Here is a 13,214-nt window from a genome sequence, read left to right on the forward strand (position 1 = left end):
AAAAATCATGGTACAAGGGGGGAAAGTTGACTGAGTCTACCTTACCACTGGAAAATGTAGTACAATTCTGCACATCCAAGGGCAGCATAAATTGTTTGGGTATTGTGCGTATTGTCTTCCCCCAAAGCAGATGTATTGGTTTTAAATTTCATATCATCATATTCCTAAAAGACTATAGGATAAACATTTTTATCTACATATACATTAATAGAAAATTGGCATGATTTAATATTAGCTGAGTTATGCATATAGACACGAATTGCGAATGAGTTCTCAGGGCTGTTTTGCACATTGTCCAGATGCAGTGACAGAATGTGTGAGGGTCTCTCATGGGGAAAGCTGTGAGTATCTCCCAAAGGCAAAGTCATGTGCTGTACCTATCCAGTGTGTGCATGAATCTGACTGTGGGGAAAATGCATGCTGCCTTCTTCCCATGAGAACTGGGAGTGCGGGAAGTGTATGACACTTTGGTTTTGCTGATTGCTACTACTGTATAATATGCAAAGTGGCCCTTACAAAGCTTTAGGGCTTCCTAATGCTCCTAATCCTGAAGTGTTCACATGCAACTCATTCTAAATGCATGCTAAAAGCATTCTAAAGAGTGCTGGAATACCAGCCAGGGAACTCCACAGCATGCAAATGGTATAGAAGTAGACTAGTTAGGGAAGAGTAGGAAGGGATTGGGTCTGATTTAAACAGGCCCAACAGATCTCTTTTGCCAGCCTGCTGTTTTTTGATATAGTTTTATATTGTCCTCTATGCCATGCAATAAGTGGTTTTTAAATAGATATGCATTTAAATTAGTTTGCATGTGAAAATATACCCCGATATTTGTCAAATGAAAACAAGTATACTTGTTTTCCATGATATGAAAGAATAGCTCCTTAGATTGAAATTGAATGATACTTGTCTAGAAAGTTGAAAGCATAGTACAACCATTGCTTCCCATATACTCATTTTTTAAATCCTATCATGACCTCTGGCCAGAAAGGTTTTGGAAGCATTACAATAAGTTGCAAGACTTTTGAGCAGACATGACAGTGAGATAAGTGTATAGTCACCTTTCTGGAAAAAACAATTGCCTGTCTCCAGTCCAAGTTGAACGAACTACTTCTACAGGCATACCTCATGAAAGAATGTTGGAAATTTTAATTTAAAAATTTACATTTCCCACCCTATCTAGAACTCACATATTTATGTTTTTCAGATGCCCCAAATCTGTATACATTAACATGTTACATTTATCTGGCCCAAATGCAAGCTTCAGAATTCCGGCCATTCTAATGCCTGTATAAGTCCAGGCTATCCCACTCACTCCCCTTTTTTTCTGATTAATGTAGAGTGGGACAGAAATACATTGTTTCACCCTGTACAGCACCTAGCATTTAGCACTAAGTTAATGGTAAATAGTAGCAGCAGTAGCAAAGCAGAAAAGATGGCCTCCTTTTCTAGCCAAGTAAGCACAGTCGCAAGGGAAAGAGCTGCCAAATTTCAGAACTTCCCATCTTCTCCTTCCAGCTCCTGGAAAGTGAATGCTGAAAAGAAATTTACTTTCCCCCCCTGCTTGTTCCATCTCCATTTTCATATCAAAGATCATCGTCTGAAGTTATTCCCCTCTTACACATTGCTGGAGGGCTCTTTTCTTTTTCATGTATTCATTTACTTTACAATAGCCTATCCTACAACAATTTTCAAGCTGGTTAAAGGTTACACAAAAAACAGAATCATCCTACACAGCATTAGCAACATTTCAAAATATAACTCAGCAGTTGCAAGGTGTGAAATGGCAGTGTGTGTGTTGCATGCATTTCTACAGGTGCACACCAAAGACAAGAAAAATGTACTCCTGGGAACAGATCTGAATTCTGAAAATGAAAGGTCTAGCAACTCGCCCAGTAACATTTTAACAAGGCAACTCCCGAACACATTAAATTAGGGATAAGAAAAGGATAGCTCTTTACTAGTTGGAGTTATTAAACAATTGTGCCTGTCCCTGATAAAAATGTTGGAAAATATACAGCGGACAACAAGAGCATAGGATACTTGTAGTGGTGTGAAATTTTCATAGGACCATCTTTTCTCCCTTTCTGTTCTATGAATCTGACAGGGAAGCTTCCCAAACTGAAATGGAACAATAATTTTTAAGAAAGCTAAAGGTAGTAGGAGAGGCATGAGGTTGTCCAGAAAGAGTACATATTCATTCCTTTGATCTTACCGTGATTTCTGGTCAAAAGAGTTTTGCATTACTAGGACATGCCAAGCTGCTATTCTTTTATATGGCTATTACATCTAGATGGTCTCAGCTGTCAATCTACAGGAGTGTTACTTTCTATGGAAGCTAGCAAAGGTCACCCTTCTAGGGTTGCCAACTCTTCTTGACCTTGGTCCAGCGTATCTATGGGACTGCCTCTATGTCTCACCACAGCAGCTTTGCTTACCTGAACAGGGACTTCTGCAGGTGGTACCTTGCAGATGGGCAAAACCAACAGCTGCCTGTATACATGCATTCTCTGTGGTGGCCCCACCTTAAGAATGGGCTACTTCAAGATGTCAGGAAAACTCCCACTCCTGGTTTTCTGCAAACGATGCAAAACTGAATTATTCAAGAGGGCTTTTTGCTGATAGGACTGCACTGTAAGGAAGTGGTCTCAAGGAGCTGCATCAGTAAAGAGATGGGAACCACAGACTTTACTACTATGTGCTACTATATTGCTTGAAGTATGATTCTATTGGGTAGTTCTATGTTTTTTAATATGTCTGTATTGGGTTTCTGCTGGTTTTAAATCGTTACAAACTTGCATTTATATACCCTATTACGTTGTTTATTGAAATGTCCTTGAAATTGATTGTCCTGACTCACACTGTGCCAATCAGCCTTGAGTCTCTGTGAGAAAGATGGACTGTAAATAACGTAAATAAATGCCCGAGAGTCCATTTTCCAAAGCACCCATTTTCTCCAGGGGAACTGATCTCTGTCACCTGAGATCCATTGTAATTCGGGGAGATCTCCAGGTGACAACGCACCCTGCACTCTCCCAGCAGCTAGCGCACCACGCGAGATATCGGTTATACACAATATATATGCCTGATACATACGCTGTGAGAACACAGGCACCGTAGCCCTGTTAAATAGGCAGCCCCGGCAACGGCTCCCCGCCCCCCTTTGTGGGAGGCGATAGCTATTATGACTCATCTGCCGACACCTGGCCCGTGTAGGAGAGCGGAGCGCGGCGCCCAGCAATGGCCGGCTCCCCTCAGACGGACCGAAAGACCTCGCCGCCGCGCTCTTCGCCCCGAGTAAGTAGAAGCGCCCGGGCCGAGGCAGAGGCCCCTGCCGCCCACCCAGAGGCCCCTTCGGCGGGGGCGCTGTTGCCCCTTTAAGAGAGGCCGGGCGCCTTGTGTTTAATGGATCAAATGGTGGCGGGTCACGTGAGGCCTGGAGAAGGGGTTGAGCAGCGCCGCGGCGGTGGCAGCAACAGCAGCCGCCGCCGAGAGCGGAGCGGGGGACTGGACTGGGCGGGCGGCAGCGGTGCTTGTGGCCGGGCTGGGAGTGGAGCCGGCAAGGGGGAGCGGATCTTGGCGAGGCCGGGGCTGGAGCAGCGCCTCCTCCGGATTTCCCCTGCACCCCCTCCCCCGTCCTGGTTTTGTCCTTGCTGCTCTTCCAGGCTCCTCTGGTTGATTGATCGGCTATTGATCGGTTAAAGGGGCCCTACCGCTCGGGAACAGCGACGCCAGGATCGGACTAAGCCGCTGCTCCTTTAAGCCCAGTCGGGAGGGGGGGGGGATCCAGAGATGCGCCCTTGATCTCCAGTCATCCTTCCGCCCTTGAGTTCCTTCATGCCCCCGCTCCCCTTCTCTTTCACACCTTCCCTAATGCGCGTCCACCACCCCCAGGGGGAGAGGCGAAGAGGAAGACGCGGCAGCGCCGCTGCCGAGCCCCACAGGCAGCCCCCCTCCAGCCCTTCTTCCTGATTTCTCTTCTGTCGATCTCTTCAACCCCCTCCCTTTCATTGTACCATCACCCCAACTCTTTCTATTGCAAAATATTGGGCTCCCAGGGCTTTGCTTTTCCATCGGCTGCGTGTGCATGCAGGCAGAATTCTCCTAGGCAGGCGAGAGCTCTAGGTTCAGCTTCTCCCCTCGCGCCTTGAATGGGTAAAACGATTTTTTAAAAAAAATCTATGTGCATTCTCTGTATTGGGTTTAATCTGTAAAGGGGCCTGGATTATTTATCCTCCAATTTACTCGATCCGGAGCTCCCGTTTTCTTTCTTTCCTTCCTCGCTAGTGTGATAGAAACCCCTCTTCTCTCTGCCTCCTCTCTTAATTATTCCTTGTCTTTTTCTTTGGTTGAATTTGGGGTATTTTTTTGCATGTGGTAAAGGTGAAAGCTGTCTGATCCATTGGCCTATTCGTTCATTTTTGTTGTTGTTTCGTTACTGAGAGAGCATTAAGGAACTGTGGTGAAAATAATATATTTGTACATGCAATTTTTAAATACATATATTTATTTAAAAGGGGGGAGACCCAAGATGGCTGGAGGTGGCTGTGAGGAGCATGTAGGTTTTTTTTGATCTGATGATAAAAGCTAAAAGGCACAGCAGCTGCGGCTGTATAAACTCAATTTAGAGCCCTCCTCTTCCCTCCCTCGTTTCTCCCCCCCCCCCACTGACACATCAGGCGCACACTTTGCAGGGTGGTGCCATCCTCCAGGCCTCTCTCCTTTTTTCTCTTCTTAATAGATTTGTTTCTTCTTTCTTCAATTAAATATATTCACCAATTTTTAAAAATCAGCTCAAAATGGCTGAGGATTGGCTGGGTCCTCCTGGAATTGTACATTTCAGCAGTTCCCTTTAAGCTTGTGAGTGTCTCTTCTCCTCTTCCCCCCCCCCCCCACTTTTGCAGGCTGGTTCCAAAAGGAGAAATAGCTTTCATGTCAGAAGGAAAACAGAGAAGCAAAGGGGAAGAGGCGGGGGCTGGGCTCTTCATTAGCAGTTGAGAAATTCCTTTTCAGTTTGATCAAGGCATACTTGCTTTCCTTCCAGCAAGAGCAACCCATCACTCTCCAAAAGACTGAGAATTTTTGAGAGGGGAGTATTGTTTCCATTTCAGTCTTATTAAAATCAGAAGGGAGACCTGATTTTGAGAGGAAGAAATCCCAGGGTATACTGAGAGCAGGTTGATTCTCTTGGTTGAATTCAGTGGTTTCCACCCTCCTGAGACTTCGTTTTTTCCTTCTCATTCCTATTTGTGAAAGGAGCAAAGGATGGGAGGGTTCTTTTGGCTCTGGGCTGGAATTTCATCCGAATGACTGACCCGTCTTCCTACTGAGATTGCACTGTCCCAAAGCCAAGGAAGAATTTTTTTCTGCACCATTCAGCTGCGTTAGAAGCTAGATCCAATTTTTCTGCTTTTTAAAAAAACCTTGCATTTGGATTTTATCTCTGATTTTTTGTAGTTAATTAAAGACTTGAATTCTGAACTCTCTTATGGGAGGAAAAAGAATTGAAAAGAATTCTTTTGGGGTTTAGTCAGGAGGTATAAAAGCCTCTTAAGATACTGAATGTTGGGCAGAAAACTGTCATAAAATACCGAAGCTGCAGTTTTTAACTTGGCCAGCTTATATGGAACCTGGACTCCTTCCTTCTGGATTTTGTATGGATTTTTTTTCGGTTCTGGGTAAGTTTTTCTTTTAAATCTTGCTTTTCAGAATTGAAAGTAACAAGCTTTGTAAGAGTTAAGATTAATGGTTTTAATCCTTTGATGTGCCTGTGCTTTTCAGCTTTAGTAGAGATGGTTAATTACATTATATCTGTTGGGATTTTCTGAGTTTTTGAGGAGGAGGAGGTGTTTTACTTTGAATTTTACGTGGTTCTGCTTTTAATTTGGTCTCTTAATTTTTTTGGTTCATTAGCAACTTAGTGGCCTTTCTGTTGCAAAAGTGGAAATTTGTCATCTGCATCGCTAGACCAAAAACTGATTTTAAAAAGAGAATTTCCTTAAACAGAAATCTCTGTGGTGTGAGACATGGCTGAAAACTGGAAGAACTGTTTTGAAGAAGAGCTTATATGCCCTATTTGCTTGCATGTCTTTGTGGAACCTGTCCAGCTTCCTTGTAAGCACAATTTTTGTAGGGGATGCATAGGAGAGGCGTGGGCCAAAGAGACGGGGTTGGTGCGTTGTCCTGAATGTAACCAGGCCTACAACCAGAAGCCCAACCTTGAGAAGAACTTAAAGCTGACCAACATCGTAGAGAAATTCAACTCACTCAACCTGGAAAAGACCCCCACAGTCTTGCACTGTGTCTTCTGCCGCCGTGGGCCACCTTTGCCTGCCCAGAAGATCTGTCTGAGATGTGAGGCTCCATGCTGCCAGTCCCATGTTCAGACACACCTGCAACAACCTTCCACAGCGCGTGGGCACCTCCTGGTGGAGGCAGATGACGTCAGGGCCTGGAGCTGCCCCCAGCACAATGCCTACCGGCTATACCACTGCGAGGCTGAGCAGGTTGCTGTTTGCCAATTCTGTTGTTACTACAGTGGGGCACACCAGGGACACTCCGTGTGTGATGTGGAGATCCGGCGCAATGAGATCAGGGTAAGTGTGGAGCATTATCCTTCTCTAAAGCTGCTAATTTTTGTCTGCAGAATATTAGTGGGCTGTGACTATGGTGTTACAAGGAAATTTAGTTCCCTGTCTTGAGGAGTCTCCATTTTCTGAAAAGATGAGAAGCCCTTAAAACAAATTCTGTCAGTGCTGGTTAGAGGCCAAGGAGGGACCAAAATGACAACACAAAAATAGCAACTTGTGGTTCAATGAGAGCTGGTTTTCTATAGGTATCTTGATTGCATATTGCAAAACATCAGTGCTGGCCCTAGTAGCTCTGCCTTTTAACTTTTCTTCTGCCAGATTGGTGGTCTTAATAAGAGAGGATGCCTCTTTAACTCAAATGTAGCCTTTTTTTTTTTTTTAAAAGTCACCCCACTGGACAATTCCATCCAAAGAAGATTTTTGCTTTTAAGTTAAGATGGAGGATTCCCCCTCCCCCAACGCTCTGTCTTTTGCAAGACCTACAGGAAATATTTCTCTGCCATTGCTAATACAATTTTCTGCAGGTTGCTCAAAAATAGTCTTGCTCTACCTATATGAAAGCTATGCTGACATCTTAAATGTGATGAAAATGAGGAAGTAAACAAAAGCAGACATGATCTTTTCAGGCTTCATTAGAAATGCACACAGGGAAATAGACCCTTGCTGAGCAGGATGTGATGGAGAAGGGGGAAAGGGGGAGGGCTGCTTTCAGTGTGACTGTGGCTGTGCAAACAATAGTGTGTGAAATGCAGGAGGAAAATGTGGTGGTGGTCCCTGAGATTGGTTGTTTCCCTGCGGAAACAATAGGATCTTCAGGTCTTCTAACTGCTTTGCAAACAAGCAAGAGAATAGGAGGAAATCTGCTAAAGCTGCAGATTGTTTGTACATGGTTGGAGATAAGTGCAGGCCCATTAACAGTTATAAAAGGTCTGTCTAGTATTCACTTTTCTTAGTGGTCAGTGATGCAGTATGATTCTTGGCAACTTTTTTTTCTTATTGATTAAAAATCCCCATTGTGGTTTGGCTCGCCTTGGGGGCCTTTTCAAAAGGCCCAGTCCCTCTATTGCTCCCAACACAAGAATGATTGTGAGTGTGGTGGGAGGTGGCAGAGGGAGGAATCCAATGGGCTCGAAGGTTGAGTGCACCGAAATCTGGTTTCAGGCAGCTTTGCTCCCAAGGGTTGGGCGCAAGGCCTTGATTACAGTGCAGCCCGGCTATTGTAAGGCTTGTCAGTGTCAAACCATCATCTCGCTCCCTTTCCTGTCCTTTTTGGCCAAGCTCCTGTGAAGAGGGGAAGCTGTGTATGAATTCACCCTTCTTGTGCAATGCCTTTGCCTTCATGCAATGGAAGGAGGTGTAAAGCCATATCTTCCTAGCTGTACAGCTGTGAAGGAGTGTTCCACTGACAAGCTGATGTTTAGTGTTGGGGGAAGGGAATGTCTCTGTAACTAGTGCTAACATTTGTCCTGCTTCCTGCTAACATTTGCCCTGATTTTTGGGGCGGGGGGGGGGGGGAGGTAAGGCACTGTCTACTTCCAAAGCAGTTCAGATCTCTGTGGTTTTTAAATGTTGGATTGAAGCTTGAAATAAGGAAGGTGTGTGGAGGAGTAGTTGGGTTATAAGATCTCAGTCTAGATCAATTCTCAAGGACATTTTAAAAATTTAATTTTACAAGAGTAGTTACCCGTATGATTCTGACTGTTTACAAAAGGATGGATTTAAGAGACTCTTAAAATTATAACTCCTCCTCCCTTAATGCATATTTGTGTGTGGAGGCTCTAATTTACATTGATTGGAAACCTGGAGGTATTTACTTTGGACTAAGGATCAAGATAATACCCTTGAGCTCCAGAGAGGGGTAGCTGTATTAATCTGTTGCAGCAAAAATGAGCAGGAGTCTAATGACACCTTAAAGACTGCATCGTTTCATTCCAGCATAAGTTTTTATGGCAGTTTATGCTAGAACAAAATCTTGTTTGCTTTTTAAGGTGCCACTAGACTCCTTCTTGTCTGTGGTGCAGGTCAACTGGCATGCAAGGTGTTGAATGCTACAGTTCCCCAGAGGATGACTGTCTAGGCTTTTCCCCTCATTCTCTCCGGCTGCAGCCTTGAAATGTTTGAAAGTGGCACAGAGAAGCCCTTGGATTCCTTGTGGGGGGCATCATTGTGCAGGATAAATATTTAACGGCAAATGAGCAGTGGTGTCTGTAAAACAGAGACAACTTCCTGTGTATTCTAACTCTGCCAAAATGAGTCACCATTTATCCATTGAAATGAGTGGGTGGGGGGGGGGGAGAAGGAGTCATAAATAACATTGCTATCGAATTATTTTCCAATTGGACAGCCAGAGCCTGGGTGGGGAGGGGTGTGTGCTGGGTAGAAAGAGGAGCCTGTGTGTTAGAACAGGAAGGCCATTTTCTTTCTTCCCCTCTGGGTTTTTTTGGGAAGCTAACAACCTCAATGGAGGTACTGGTGGCTCCACCACACCCACACAGGAAGAAGGAAGCTCCAGCTAGGCTTTTGGGAAACGAAAAGGCTTGGCTTCTCCCTTCCACCTCTTTTCTTTCTATTAATAGTCATCCGTGAGGGAGAGAAGGGAGGAATGCTAGGCCAAACAGAAAAGATGCCTTTTCTCCCAGATCTGGGAGAGGCTTGGTGGTGACGTGACTGGTGCCCCGAGCCTGGCAGATCCCAGTAGTGATTCAGTTGAGAGCTGACTCTTTTTTGCTTTTTAATGAGTCAATTTTTAGGAATTTTTAGTCATGTCCACACCCATCCTTTGCTAGAGGCTTACCCTGTGCCTTTCTTTTTTTCCTTGCTGTAGGCTCTTAATGCAAAAGCCTGTGGTCATCCCACCCTGTTTTAGTTTCCCTGCTGGCTGTAGCCAGGCCACATTCTGTGTGAGTTGCTCAAAAGTCCTTCCAGAAGCTCGAGCAGGGATTTGCCTGAATGCGTAGTGGTAGGCTGGAGCAGCTGGAGCAGCTGAACTCTGCCCTTATGTTGGAGTTGGGTGACTTTGGTTCTATTCTTGAATCTGCTGGCTGTATGTTGTACAGAAGAGGAAACCTCAGCTTTTCTTAGCTTTGACAAGGCAGCCACTTCTGGGTGGCAGACTGCTTGTTATAAAGCTGATTGGCCTTTTATAGCACTTCTGAATCTTACCCACCACCATCAGGTTTTATCTCTGGGTTTGCTATTTTTTGTTAGAATTGCAGAGCTAGGCTTCTGTGCAATTCTCTGTGCAGCAATACCTGTAGACTGATACCAGCAGGTGTGTCCATTGGCATAACATGCTCCTGAATGGAGCTGATGTACACGTGACTGCATTTGCTTGCACGAATCCCTTTTTGATGTTCCCTCTCATTCCCCTCCCTTTGTTTTCCCTACTGTTGAGATTTAGATTGGAAGCTAGTTGGGGCAGCAGGGGCCCGCTTCTTTTGCTCATATTTCTGTGCATCTTGATATTGCTATCTAAAATTAACAAAATTACAAGTAGTCGATGGCCACCCGCACTTCATACATTCCTTTGTGGAGCTTGATTTCTCCCTTGCTTGAAAGTTAGTACTTCATAGAAGAATCATCAGTGTTTACACCTAATCCCTTATGGTCACCTGACTTCCTGGAATGTCCTGCATCCCAGCTATTGTCTCACTGCTCTCGGTAAATACATTTCTTTTTCTGTCCTTAAAAAAAAATAACATGCATTTTTATAGCATTTCCCTTGGAAACCCCATACTCTGTATTTGACCCCCTTACAAATGTGTTAAAATGAATAGATAAAGTGGGTTAGTATTTGAGGTTTTGTATTTTGTTTTTATTTGTAAGCCTCCTTAAGTATTAAGGAGAGGTAGGGTAAAAACATTAAATTTAAATGTTATAAGTTTAGATGTTTTGCTAATATATAAAAATATTTTGAAGGTACCCCTCCAATATTTTTGCAAACCCATAGGGTGGCAGGTTGAATAAATTTCGTTATGTCTATTGAGCAACCAACAACCTTTAAAAAGAGTTCTAGGAGACAAGATGGGTGCATGTATGGAAAATCAATGAAGAAGGACAATGGGAGATGTTGAGAACTGGATAAAAGTGTGCTGGTACCAATACCTCAAGAGCAGCATGAGTAACTTTAGGAAAGTCAACTAAGATTCTGATTTATATTTTTTTAAAACCAGGAAATATTAAAATTGATCAGCCTTAAAATGTGGAGGGGTGGTACATTTGTTAGTATTTTATGGGTGTGATCTAAATACAAATAATGCAGTACGTGACCAGTGTTACTGGCTCAGTTTTGTCCAAGAGATGAGATTTGTGGATAAGGAAGCTGTGGGTATGCCAGGAGGTGGAGACATCTCACTTATGTATGGGGGTGCATACGTGTGCACTTGCTTTAAACACAAATGCCTTGATTGCATTCCTGGCAACTTTTAACAAAGAGGCTAATGGTATTCTTGTCACATTGTAAAGCATTGTAAAGGTTAAGACTCATACTGAATGGTTAAACAACTTTTTAATGAATTAGAAACTGTTGTCTTGATACGTACAAATACCAGTTATCTTACTGGTTTGTTAAAATTAGAACATCTCCATTCCAGGGACATTCCTGGATAAAATTAATCTTAGCTCTATGGCGAGAGAGTTCTCAGAGGGCTTCTTCACACTTAGGTGTGTTTTCTCCAGTAAACGTGATTGCTGCAGAAATTGTGAAAGGCAGATACATCTCCAAATATGCAATGTATGTGTGTAGGGAACTGCAGCCAGTTGCAGCTCCCCCATTTCCAATCCTGCAGTTTGGAGACCTGTGTTGTTCTTTTCACAGTAAATCTGTTTAACTGAAAAACAACGATTGTCACTTAGTGTGAAGTTGCTCTTAGTTCATTGGGTTATTTCCCTGTATCGATGACTTCCGGAAAACAAGAGTTGTTGATGAACAGAACAAAAAGGTGGATTAGGAGAGATAAAGTAGCAGTGTTTTGCCCTGCTAAGAAAGCAGTGTTGATATTGAAAGAGTATGAAGGACTTTTGTTGCTTATTTTTGATACAAAAATTTAATAACATGAATCTACAATAATCAGGCATGCTCTGAGGTGTATGGTCTTGACAGTTGTCTGCCTTGAATATTGTTAGATATGCTGGCCTCACTTCCAGCTTGCTCTCTATGGTTGCATTGCAGCTTAATGCTGGCTTCTATTTTTTGACATACCATAGGCCTTTTCTGCCCCAGCAAATCTCTTTAGAGAAGTTTTTTTTCTAAAGGTATGATCAAATAGCATGAGAGATCTGATAAGCAACGCAAAAGGACTAGGATTACAAAAATTTTTAAAAGTGCAAAAAAGCAACAGACGTGATATGTCAAGAGATACAGACAATGGAATTACATAACTAGAAAACAATGCAGATAAATAATATAAATAAATAGTCCCCACAATGTGGAATGGAGTGCCTGAAGAGGTGAGGAAGTCTGCCACACTTCTCTCATTCTGCAAACTATGTAAAGCAGTTATTCAGGAGGGCATTTTTATTAAGAGAATAGGGCTATAGTATAGTATAGGGGAAAGGGGGCAGGAAGGTGCTTCTATAAAGAGAACAGGACTTTTCTGTGCCACTGTTTGTTATATGTATTATCTGTTTGTATGTACTGCTCTTACTGTATTGTATTCTAATTCTGTAATTCCTCTCGCCACCTTGTAAGAAATCGTCTGGTCCTTTTTGTACTGTTCCAAATTTTTGTAATCCGAGTCCTATTGCACTCCTAAATATCTCATAATATATGGCAGGGGTACCCAGTCTCTTTGAGGCTGTCAGCACCTTTGAAATTCTGACACAGAGTAGTGAGTATAATCACAAAATGGCTGCTGCAGGAGGCGAAGCCAACCACAAAATGTTAGGGAATGAGGACACAGATTACTCTAATTTCAACTGGAAACTCTGCTTAATAGGGTGCCTTTTAAAATGAACATATTGTTTAAAAATCTTTTCTTGTACACACATGCAGTAAAGATCCTTATGCAGTGGTGGCAGCTGCTGCCAAAGCAACTTTAAAAAAATCTGCACAGCCAATAAGAAGCCCTGCGGGCACAAGCCCCTTCTGGCCCTGCCCACTTTCTAAAAACACTTGGCAGGTGCCAGGAAAGGTGTTGGTGGACACCATGGAGCCCATGGGCACGGTATTGGGGATCCCTGTTATATGTTGTTGATTTCATTCATTCATAATGTGTAATCTGCCTTGAGTTTTGGTGAGAAAGGCAGGCTGTAAATAAATATATAGCATACATAGTGACATAGACTATAGTAGTGTTTCTGAATAAAGCTTATTTTGAGATTGTCTCAACAATGTTGCCTTAATACTGTGAGCTGAGAAATGTTGATACTTGAGATATTAATTTCCAAATTTCTAGTTTATTAGAGAGCAGAGATTCTCTAAGTGGACAGATGTGGGATTCTAAAAAGAATTAGAACGCTGCCTAGGTTTACTCTGCCTTCTGGGAAAATCAAGCCCCTGGATTATTTCTGGTAGCAGAAAAGTCACTGCTAAAGAAGGGCCTGCTCAACATTCCTGCTAAATGTTTGAAAACCCAAGAAGAGATTTTCCTTTCACCACTGACCTAGGTGTTCTGTTGCATATTA

General features: G+C 43.1%; 1 protein-coding gene across 2 annotated transcripts in view; it reads left to right on the forward strand.

Annotated features, from left to right (window-relative positions):
• Positions 1–3,208: 3,208 nt before the first annotated feature.
• The window catches only part of TRIM8 (tripartite motif containing 8), a 77,751-nt gene continuing 67,745 nt past the window's right edge, over positions 3,209–13,214 (forward strand). The window contains exons 1-2 of one of the 2 annotated variants that reach the window (XM_054982653.1): positions 3,209–3,297; positions 5,914–6,596. In XM_054982653.1, coding sequence (XP_054838628.1) covers positions 6,027–6,596 — 570 coding nt within the window. In that variant the 5' untranslated portion in view covers positions 3,209–3,297; positions 5,914–6,026. Of the gene's footprint in view, positions 3,298–3,468; positions 5,679–5,913; positions 6,597–13,214 lie in introns of those variants that run through there. The other variant, XM_054982652.1, reaches the window with a different exon arrangement.

Source organism: Eublepharis macularius, chromosome 6 (assembly GCF_028583425.1).
Source record: "Eublepharis macularius isolate TG4126 chromosome 6, MPM_Emac_v1.0, whole genome shotgun sequence".
Taxonomy (NCBI): domain Eukaryota; kingdom Metazoa; phylum Chordata; class Lepidosauria; order Squamata; family Eublepharidae; genus Eublepharis; species Eublepharis macularius.